Consider the following 12388-nt stretch of genomic DNA (forward strand, 5'->3'; position numbering starts at 1 on the left):
CTAAGGCGGCCGTCTTAGCAACAAAGAGTCACCGCCTAAACTAAGGTCTTAACAAGATCTCCAGCCACACGTGCGCCTTTAAAAAACTATCTCTGTCCCCAAGTAAACGAGTGTCATACGCATGCCAAAATACTGGGGGCGCTGTAGCCTAGGACTTAAGACCATCCATCCATCCATTTTCTACCGCTTGTCCCTTTTGGGGTAGCGGGGGGCGCTGGATCCTATCTCAGCTGCAATCGGGCGGAAGGTGGGGTACACCCTGGACAAATCGCCACCTCATCACAGAGGACTTAAGACCATTTTAGCCAATCAGAAACATCCAAAACGTCCTTTCCGGAGGCGGCATATAGTAAAAATAGCGGGTCACGGCAAGAAAGAATTATATATGTAGACTGACAGAGAAGTAGAGCTACTTTTAAGTATCATTTTGGAGTTTAATGTTAACAAAACTCAACAAAGTGTTGACTGGGAAACTTGCCAGTCCAAGTATGGTGACATTCTTACCCTATTTTGGAACGGTACGGACTTGGAGGGACATCTGAGGAATTTCCTCACCGGAAAGAGGACATCACAAAAACAACTATTAACACTAAACTGAAAGTGATTCATGGAAAGTACAGTGCAGTCGACTAAGGCTGAAACGACGCGTCGACGTAGTCGACGTCATCGGTTACGTAAATACGTCGACGCCGTTTTTGTGCGTCGACGCGTCGCATATTTACGTCACACTACCGTCATGGCGGAGCGCAAAGCAGACTGTGCGAGCGAGGGGGGAAAAATCACGCCAAAAGTGGTCAAAAGTGTGGGAGTATTTCAATACACAGCCTAATAATGTTGTTGTATGCACACTGTGTCGAGCGGAAATGGCCTATCATAGCAGCACAACGGCTATGAACGAACATTTGAAAAGAAAACCATCAACTAGTCAATCGTCCGCGCGAGTATACGTTGTCATCATTACACAAAAACATGAATGTGTCATTTGTATCTGCTAGGGGTGTAACGGTACGTGTTTTGTATTGAACCGTTTCGGTACGGGGCTTTCGGTTCGGTACGGGGGTGTACCGAACGAGTTTCTAAGCTAAAGCTAACTTTAGCTGCTAAAGTGTTAACAAGCTGCTTCGCTCCTTCTGCGGCTGCCTCTGTCTCAGCACGCAGCATTGTCCCACCCACACAACCATCTGATTGGTACACACAAAGAGTTATACAAAGCGTTATCAGCCAATCAGCAGTGCGTATTCAAAACGTTACCAGCCAATCAGCAGTGTGTATTCAGAGCGCATGTAGTCAGCGCTTCAGCGTGGAGCAGATAGGTGTTTAGCAGGTGAGCATCAGGCAGCGGACTCTCCCCAAATGATAATAAACACCTCCCAGTCAACTACTAGTAACATCACTATGAGCTAGGGATGGGCGATACCACACTTTTAGGATTCGATACGATACCGATACTTTATCTTGCCTTTTCATCGATACCGATACCGATACCATTAATTTCTTATTGGCAATTTTTGTCAGTCAAAAATATTATTACTATTGTAATTATTTAAGACAAATCACAAGACAATATATAATAAAAGTAAAATTAAAATAAATAACATAAATATGAAAAATAAATTAAATATTATATATAATAATAATTATATATTAGGGCTTTCCAATTAACTGTCAAATCCGAATCGCAAGAAGCTGCAGTTATTTTTTAAAGTTTGTGATATAATTAGCAATTAATGAAATATGAAATAGGCTAATGTTTTCGAAATGTAAGAAATCATGTTACAGATTAAAACCAAAATCACAATCAATCATATATTCAAGCTTTTCTTGGGAAAAAATAAAACTGTAATGCAAAGATGAAGAATCTCCAAATTGTATCTCTTTCTTATCTTGTTTTAAATACTCAAGCAATTTTCAACTAACAGTAAATTCCCCTGTGTGGAAATTATTTGAATTTAGGATAATCATTTAAACAAAAATATTCAGTAAACATTACTAAAAAAACAAAAAAACAATGCCTGTTTTAAGTCAACAATTGGACAACACTGGATATGCCTGGCTGCATCGTTGTCGGCTGGCTGTGTGTGTGTTGCGCGTTGACGACGCTCATTCGCTGTCTCCTGTCACGTGACTGGGCCAGCTCTATACTCTGCCAGGTACAGGGGTGTCCCAGCACATAGTAAGTTAAGTAAGTCATCAAAAACATCTGAAAGTGATGCTTGCACCCCCCACACGCCGTTTTTTGGTTTATATCGATACTTTTTTCAGAAAAGTGATGCCAAATGAGTAGCGTGTGAGTATCGATATATCGATACCACAGGATCGATACGCACATCCCTACTATGAGCCCGTTGACCTTCTAGGAATATAAACTGGAGCTCAGCTCACTCGCAGTCCTGGCTTGAGGTGAAGGCTACCGGTAATTAGCTCTCAGTTCCAGCCACATCGACCCCTTCTGAGCGCCTATTTTCAGCTGCTGGGAATATTGTAAACAAGAAAAGAACCAGAGCATGTAGACATGCTAACCTTTCTTCATTACAACTGTTAGTCACTCACTGGAATGAGTAGAATTGGTTATTGTATACTGTGTTGGACTGGATGTTTATTTTGCACATTTTAAAAGCAATACTTAATGTTTACAGTGCTCCAGAATATTTAGATTGGCACTTTTTTGTATTGGATGTTTATCTTTATTTTTGCACATTTTAAAGCAAAATAAGCAATACTTTTACTTTTGAAATGCTTATACTATTGCAGAATATTACGATTTGCACTGGATGTTTACTTTTATATTTGCACATTAAAAAGCAAATAAGCTACTTTTAATTTTGTTAAATGTTAAAAGTTTTAAATGTTTACATTGTTACAGAATATTTTGTCATGTTGTTGTCAATGTTGACTGAGTGGCCATACTTCTTTTTTTTTTTAAATAAAAGCCATGCCTTTTGAAAAAACTGGCCTACATTTATTTTTTCATCTTCATTTTGAATAAAAAAATAATCGGCAAAAGGAAAAATAATCTATAGATGAATCGAAAAAATAATCTATAGATTAACCGATTAATCGAAAAAAATAATCTATAGATTAATCGATAGAAAAATAATCGTTAGCTGCAGCCTTACAGTCGACGCAGGTGGAAGAAGTGGTTACGGTAGAGTTGTTTTGCTGTACTTCCAACTATGCCAGCAGATCTGGGGCGGTTCTCCATCAACTACATCCATTCAATTTGGAATAGAAACATCAGATATTCACACAAGCTCTCACAGGAGTTGAGATTCTCCATTCACCCTGACAGCCTAATGCCGAATGATGTACAAGAGCAATCCACAATCTTCTGTGGTGAAAGATACTTCAGGTATGTGGGCAGTAGTGATGGGTCCGGCAACACCAATGCATCGGCGCATGCGTCGAGCTCATAGAGCAAAACCCTGTGTCGGTGCGTGTACCGCTTTTAGAAAGTCACGTGACCGATCATGAGCTGTTTCGGTCACGTGACCGATACGCGAACTGTGTCGCACTGACGCCTCCTCTGTGCACTGTGAGCGGTCTTTTGTACAGCCGGAGAAATAATAACTAAGAAGAGAAATCATCTAAAATTTAATACGTTGGAAAAACTGTTTTTTTTAATAAAAATGTGTAAAAAAAAATAAATAAAAAATTCCCAGTCCACAAGCATCCTCATTCACAACACGTTCTCTTAGATTTCCATGTTGTGATACATGTTCACATTATTTATTGACTGTATCTAAAAAAGATAAAAATATATTTTTATTTAAATGAAGATATGAAATAATCCTAAATGAAATACAATGACTTGGTTTATATTATTGTATATACTAGGTCATAAAATCAGTGTCAGTTGAGTCGGTCCATAGGTTGCCTGTAGGGATTTTTAATGTCCAGCAGATATCAGTATTTAGTGACACAGTATCGACACAGTATCAATACAGTTTTGCAATGTGTCGAAACGCTTCATGACGCCTCATCAACCCATCACTAGTGGGCGCTAACTTCATTGCTAGGAAGTAATATTGTTAAAAGGCAAATAGATGGGGCATCAAAACATTTTTATATGAACTGCACTGCAATTACAAATGATGACCACTTTCAACAATGTGGAATCATATTTTGCCCATTTGTTTGAATATGATCATTGTTTGACAACAGTGTGACAAAAATACTTGCTTTGGAATCAGAAGTCAAGATGGCAAGCATGTATAAAAGTTCAGCTGTTTTAGATGTATTTAAATAGGGTTGTATTAAAAATGCTTTGAGTAGTTTCTTGTAATAAATAATATTGAGTAAAGTAAAACTGCAGTTGCATTAAATGTTTTTGTTTTCTGTCAAAATTAAAATACCTCAAAGTGCTTTATTGACACACATTGTTTCCCGATGATGTTGAGGGCCATTTGACATGTTGTAAATAACATGTCACCATCTTACACCTGTGCTAAAGTGGGTTTATCCCAAATAATGTATTCATGATTATTGAATGTAATTTTGTAAAAATCCTTATAAAAATTTTTTTTTTTCACTAGGCAAAACTCAACAGCCACAAGCACGACAGACTAAAACAAAAACTTCCAATGGAGACAAAGTTGCTTAATACAGTAGAAGAAGATGTCCAGATAGAAAAGAGACTTCTGAACATGATGGAGCATCAGAGAAGCGATCGTCTGACAATTTAGACAAACTAATATCAAATTACTAAGTCAAAATATTGACTCACTAATAATGACATGCTTGGTATCTCAGGTAACTAGGACTGTTTTGTGTTTTGTTTATACTTTACGGAAAAAATATTGAGATATATATCGTATAGCCATTCTGCAAATGGAGCGGAAAACAACCAGAAATTGTAGGCTTCTTTATTTCTCTAATATTTGTATTTATTATAAGAAATTGTTATTTGGTTATTTTTTAATAAACAATGTGTTCAATGTAATCAGAGTCTGTAGTCTCTGGCTGTGGTGGCAGCGATGAGGTGCAGTCCAATTCCATGATTCTCTCTGCAATTTTGCAAAATCATAGCGGCCCCAAACTAATTAGGAAGAGCCATGTTTGTACTTTTAAGAAACTGACACAGAGTTATCTAGTAAAGGTTATACTGTACAGTGCAGTGCAGACCAAACATTTTAATTTTATAATACAAAATGCTAACAAACAATGTATTGTAAAACCTTAACACTGTATCTACATGTGCCAGTGTCCTACTTGCTTAATACATCAATGGTCAAGGGAATGCTACATGCTAACATATCATTACAAATGGTCATGTATCTACTGTTATTAGACTGCCTGCTTTATTGTAACAAAACACAGTTAAGAAGGCACTTCCAATTATGCTGGAGGTTTGTGTAGTAACTCGTGTTTGTTCATACAAGTAATAACAGAGCATTTAGCTTATAGGGTCGCATCTTTGCTGATACTACAACAGAAATAAACAGGGCAGACTCTTACAAAGATACGAGGAAAACATAAGCATATACGCTGACGTCAAAATGGCAAACTATGTCAAAATTGTTGGCAAATCTCAACGGCTGATTTGGAACAAGGCAAAATTGTTTTATAAAGACCTATTTTTTTAAAATTATTATAATAAAGATCTGAACAACGCCCCTATGGTTTGAATGTACAAACCCCAAAACCAGTGAAGTTGGCACATTGTGTAAATCGTAAATAAAAACAGAATACAATGATTTGCAAATCCTTTTCAACCTATATTCAATTGAATATACTGCAAAGACAAGATATTTAATGTTCGAACTGCAAAACTTGTTTTTGCAAATATTAGCTCATTTGGAATTTGATTCCTGCAACATGTTTCAAAAAAGCTGGCACAAGTGGCAAAAAAGTCTGAGAAAGTTGAGGAATGCTCATCAAACACTTATTTGGAAAATCCCACAGGTGAACAGGCTAATTGGGAACAGGTGGGTGCCATGATTGTGTATAAAAGCAGCTTCCATTAAATGCTCAGTCATTCACAAACAAGGATAGGGCGAGGGTCACCACTTTGTGAACAAATGCGTGAACAAATTGTCCAACAGTTTAAGAAACAACATTTCTCAACGAGCTATTGCAAGGAATTTAAGGATTTCACCATCTACGGTCTGTAATATCATCAAAAGGTTCAGAGAATCTGGAGAAATCACTGTACGTAACATTGAATGCCCGTGACCTTGGATCCCTTAGGCGGTACTGCATCAAAAAGCGACATCAGTGTGTAAAGGATCTCACCAAATGGGCTCAGGAACACTTTCAGACCACTGTCAGTAACTACAGTCCATCGCTACATCTGTAAGTGCAAGTTAAATGTTTCTATGCAAAGAGAAAGCCAGAAACGCAGCCGGCTTCGCTGGGCACGAGCTCATCGAAGATGGACTGATGCAAAGTAAAAAAGTGTTCTGTGGTCTGACGAGACCACATTTGAAATTGTTTTTGGAAACTGTGGACGTCCTGTCTTCCGAAACAAAGAGGAAAAGAACCATCTGGATAGTATGGTATGGTGATGGTATGGGGCTGTATTAGTGCCCAAGGCATGGGTAACTTACACATCTGTGAAAGTACCATTAATGCTGAAAGGTACATACAGGTTTTGGAGCAACATATGTTGCCATCCAAGCAATGTTATTATGGACGCCCCTGCTTATTTCAGCAAGACAATGCCAAGCCATGTGTTACAACACCGTGGCTTCACGGGTAAAAGAGTGCAGGTACTGGACTGGACTGTCTGTAGTCCAGACCTGTCTCCCATTGAAAATGTGTGGCACATTATGAAGCGTAAAATACCACAACTGAGACCCCGGACTGTTGAACAACTTAAGCTGTACATCAAGCACGAATGGGACAGAGTTCAACCTGAAAAGCTTCAAAAATGTGTCTCCTCAGTTTCCAAACGTTAACTGAGTGTTGTTAAAAGGAAAGGCCATGTAACACAGTGTTAAAAATCCCCGTGCCAACTTTTTTGCAATGTGTTGCTGTCATTAAATTCTAATTTAATGATTATTTGCAAAAAAAAAAATGAGTTTCTCAGTTCGAGCATTAAATATCTTGTCTTTGCAGTATACTCAATTGAATATAAGTTGAAAAGGATTTGCAAATCATAGTATTCTGTTTTTATTTACGAATTACACAATGTGCCAACTTCACTGGTTTTGGGTTTTGTACATTTTCTGCACTTACAGAATGGGGACTTCAAATACAGTGAAACAGGTAACAAAAGGCAAAAGAAGTAGGTTTTGCATAATATGACCCATGTAAAGGCCTACTGAAACCCACTACTACCGACCACGCAGTCTGATAGTTTATATATCAATGATGAAATCTTAACATTGTAACACATGCGGTATGATGACGCCTGCGCGTGACGTCACGGATTGTAGAGGACATTTTGGGACAGCATTGTGGCCAGCTATTAAATCGTCTGTTTTCATCGCAAAATTCCACAGTATTCCGGACATCTGTGTTGGTGAACCTTTTGCAATTTGTTCAATAAACAATGGAGACAGCAAAGAAGAAAGCTGTAGGTGGGAAGCGGTGTATTAGCGACCGGCTGCAGCAACACCAACACGTAGCCGGTGTTTCATTGTTTACATTCCCGAAAGATGACAGTCAAGCTTTACCATTGGCCTGTGGAGAACTGGGACAACAGAGACTCTTACCAGGAGGACTTTGAGTTGGATACGCAGACGCGGTACCGTGAGTACGCATGAGCTGCGGCTTCCAAACCTTTGATAGCTTGCCCGTACGTGCGTGCCGCTATGTGCATGTCACATACGTAACTTTGGGGAAATATATGTGCTGTATGAACTTTGGGGAGGTGAACGGTACTTTGGGCTGTGGGATTGAGTGTGTTGTGCGGGTGTTTGATTTGTATTGGCGGGTTATATGGACGGGAGGGGTTAGGTGTTTGTTATGCGGGATTAATTTGTGGCATATTAAATATAAGCCTGGTTGTGTTGTGGCTAATAGAGTATATATGTCTTGTGTTTATTTACTGTTTTAGTCATTCCCAGCTGAATATCAGGTCCCACCCGCCTCTCACAGCATCTTCCCTATCTGAATCGCTTCCACTGCCCTCTAGTCCTTCACTCTCACTTTCCTCATCCACAAATCTTTCATCCTCGCTCAAATTAATGGGGAAATCGTCGCTTTCTCGGTCCGAATCGCTCTAGCTGCTTGTGGCCATGATTGTAAACAATGTGCAGATGTGAGGAGCTCCACAACCTGTGACGTCACGCTACTTCCGGTACAGGCAAGGCTTTTTTATCAGCGACCAAATGTTGCGAACTTTATCGTCGATGTTCTCTACTAAATCCTTTCAGCAAAAATATGGCAATATCGCAAAATGATCAAGTATGACACATAGAATGGACCTGCTATCCCCGTTTAAATAAGTAAATCACATTTCAGTAGGCCTTTAATTCAGGCTTAAAATACATAGTATATGCTTTATTTAAGATAACAAAATCAGTGACAGGGTAAAGCTTGATGTGGCGAGGGACGACTATATTGGATAAGTTGTCGATTAATTGTTTACATAATTTTGTAATGTATAAATAGATATCCTAAATGTCCTGTATGAGTTGAATATTTTATGGGGGCTGAGAAATGTGGAAGTAGTAATTCTCATGATCAGTTTGTAAAATGGGGAATTTTGGCTAAAACCTTGGGGTTGTTTTAGGTGGATGTGCTATGAGTTCAAGTCTCCTTAACGTTGTATGTTGGAATAATCTGAATGAGTTGAGAAATGTGGTAGTAGATAAGCGTAAAACAAATGACAGAATAAGATTAATAGAATGTTGGTGAATGCCAGATGGTGTCCTCCCCATCATTAACTACTACCGTTTCTGTAATTATTGCAGGTACATCTTTTAAAAAGAACGAATCACAACGAATCCAATGTTCGAAAAGCAGTAATAGATGCAGAGTTTTCGGAATCTTTGCCAAATTCCTGACAGTCGCCTTCGTGTTTATGCTAGTGAAAGACTGTACTTACTGCTTTAAACAAACATGTATTAACTTCATACACATTCTTGATAGTCAATCCGACCAGACGAAACTAAGACCTCACCTGTTTGTTCGCTACGAGAATCACAGCCGGACGAGCACAGCAGCTCTCCCGTGTCGTCCTTTGCCGACCCGGTCCCATAAAGTGTGGCTGCTGCATGACGGCCACTTGCTGCCAGCAGACAGTCCGATTCCATCCAGCAAACAAACACCTTTCCTTTTCCTGCTTGTAGCCTTCGAATGTAAAAGTACACAAGTTGTTTGTAAACGTGTCTCTGGACACATTTTAATCCATAGCGAGTTTAAAAGGCTTGAACTGTTTGGTGGTTAAAACGTGTGTTTAGGAAGTTAACGTCTGCTCTGTAAAGTGTCACTTGTTAGCGCGGAAAGGGTCAATCCATATATCAGTTGTATCGATACCGGGGAGGTTGGTATCGGGTTGGTAGATGGCACGTTTACTGATTAAAATTTGGCGTTATCGACACTAGGCATTTACTTGGTATCGGATCCATTCTATAATCTGCAGTATCGCCCACCCCTACTTTAGACCGATTTCCTCATCCTAATAATAAACTCCACCTCCATGGCGCTAGGTATTTTAAAAAAGTGCACACATATTTTTTATTAGCAGGCTGTTACTTGAATATTTCCCACATTGAAATAACGTAGAGTGTATATAAGAATAACCTTAATGATAAAGACCCTTCTCACTGACGTCACAATCCACTCGATTACCCACAATGCTAATTTACCGTCCGCCATTGCTGAGGGGGACTCTTTCCATATATATCTTACGTAGAGATCCTGCACCGACCGCTACTGCCTATTGGCGCTGACGAGCCGTAAGGCCGCCATCTTGAACTGGTAAACATCTCCATCTAGTGACAGGATCAATAAAGTGTCAGCACATTCAATCCTTCATAACATTCTCAATATTTAACTGATTATCACACGTTTTTAATGCAAACTTCATACTTGTAGCTATGATACGGTGCTAATGAAATGTCGTATTTTAACACAGAAAGAGAAACTGGAAATTGTGATGTATCATGTTGTATGCTTGCATGTTCGAAATAAACTCAAACTCAAACAGTGGGGTTGACAATAATACAATATTCAGACTCGAATGTAGACAGGTATTTTGCACTTTAAACACTTATATACACTTTTCTCTTTATAATATTTACCTTTATACCATATGCAATTTATGTTTTTATAACTTACTCTAACCTTTCTTCATAAATTATGTTTTATTGGTACTCATTGGGCTAAATTTGGTATAATGGGTGCTAATTTTGTGCCATCTCATATGTGCTGCTATGACAAAGGTCATTGAATATATATATATATATATATATATATATATATATATATATATATATATATATATATATATATATATATATATATATATATATATATATATGTATGTATACATGTATATATATATGTATACATATATATAAACATATACATGTTTATATATATATATATATATATATATATATATATATATATATATATATATATATATATATATATATATATATATATATATATATATATATATATATATATATATATATATATATATAGACTGTATAGTATTTACTATTCATTGTCTATTGTGAGCGAACTTTAGTGCTGAATTTCCCCCAGGGGTCAAAAAAGTACTTTATATTATATTCTATCTATTCTATATATATGCGATGAGGTGGCGACTTGTTCAGAGTGTACCCCGCCTTCCGCCCAAATGCAGCTGAGCGCCCCCGCAACACCCCGAAAGGGACAAGTGGTAGAAAATAGGTGGATGGATATACAAAATATGTTGTATGCAATACATACATAAAGATACACACACATACACACACATTAGAATATCAAGGAAAACTTTGTCTATTTCCACAAATCCATTCAAAATGTTAATTTTAATGACAAATCCGATCACTGACAATTACCTGCACAATATAAATGTTGTATTAGTTTAAACAAAAAACCTCTAAAAAAGCTCCATGTAAAGCAGTTCAATGAATTTCAACTATCACATCCATCAGTACTGTGTAACCAACAATTGTTGAATGCCCACCAGAGGGATGCAAACTCACAAAGAATGAAAATTGTAAACAGCTACCAGGGCAGATAAATAAATAGTTTGCATCCATGTTTTTAGGAATGGGATCAGTTTCTTGTTTAGCTTATACAGTCTACTTTTAGGATAATAAAACAATGCTATTTCAGATATTAAATAACTCACAAGAGAACATACACTGAATACAAGATCAATCTAACAAGAATAATACTTTATGTTGAAAATAATTTAAAGGTTATCATTATACAAACATACTGACCATCCATAACATTGATGTTGTACAATACATAACATTCAGAAGCATCTAGGACCTGCAATACTGTACATTGCAAACAAGACAAACAAAACAGAACAGAACAGTGTGAAAAACAGTGAACTGAGCATAACTTCAGCTAACATGTTGTAATGACACTTGTGTCATACAAGTCTGTTAAACATTTCTTTAACAGAACTCATATTTTGATGCATATTTGTTGATAATGTAGCAAATATGCTAAAATTCATGACAAACTATTGTACAGTCAGATGTTCACTTGTTTTATTTTCAAGTAAAAGTATATTAAGACATGACAGCTAGCTTGTTGTTGGTGACTTTCATGTACATTCTGTGCAAAAAATTGCTTTCTGTTTTATAGCATCATTGTGTTTGTTGTAATCTAAGTCAGCGTTAAGGAAAATTACTAATAAAGTCTCAGTTCATATTCGGAACACTGGCAGTAAATATAAAGTAGCTAACTATGCTAGTTGCACGAACTGGCAACATTTTTGCTGGTGGGCATAAATACTGTACAATAATCTGCGATTTACAAAATATGACCAATAGTAATGTTAACTCTTATTTGTGAAAAGTAATCCCCTGTGACCTGTTCTCCAACACCTGCCGATTTGTGCAAGAATACACAGCACTTCCTTGTAAGAATGAACCTTTGTCATAGCAGCACACATGAGATGGCACAAAATTAGTACCCAATATACCAAGTTTAGCTCAATGAGTACCACTACTACAACATAATTTATGAAGAAAGGTTGGAGTAAGTTACAAAAAGCATAGGTTAAATGGTAGGAAGGTATATATTATAAATAAAAAACTGTATATGTGTTTACAAAATACCTATCTACAGTCGAGTCTGAATATTGTGTTGTTGTTAATCCCGCTGTAACTATTCTGCCATGCAGATGTTATTGCTCCAGAGGTGAATCTCAGACTGAAACTACTGTAGTAGTCTTGTATGAGTTCAGTGATCTTCTCTGGAACATATCAAGGCTGTTGTCACAAGCTTGTGTGGAATGGATCCA

At 37.4% G+C, this 12388-nt stretch overlaps 1 protein-coding gene across 3 annotated transcripts in view; it reads right to left on the minus strand.

Annotated features, from left to right (window-relative positions):
* Positions 1-9424, minus strand: part of tpcn2 (two pore segment channel 2) — a 164566-nt gene extending 155142 nt beyond the window's left edge. Inside the window, exon 1 of one of the 3 annotated variants that reach the window (XM_062030168.1) lies at positions 9068-9424. In XM_062030168.1, the coding sequence (XP_061886152.1) occupies positions 9068-9200 (133 nt within the window). In that variant the 5' untranslated portion in view covers positions 9201-9424. The remainder of the gene's footprint in view (positions 1-9067) is intronic. The other 2 variants (XM_062030162.1, XM_062030154.1) reach the window with 2 other exon arrangements.
* Between the last annotated feature and the right edge of the window lie 2964 nt (positions 9425-12388).

Source organism: Entelurus aequoreus, linkage group LG02 (genome assembly GCF_033978785.1).
Source record: "Entelurus aequoreus isolate RoL-2023_Sb linkage group LG02, RoL_Eaeq_v1.1, whole genome shotgun sequence".
Lineage (NCBI taxonomy): Eukaryota > Metazoa > Chordata > Actinopteri > Syngnathiformes > Syngnathidae > Entelurus > Entelurus aequoreus.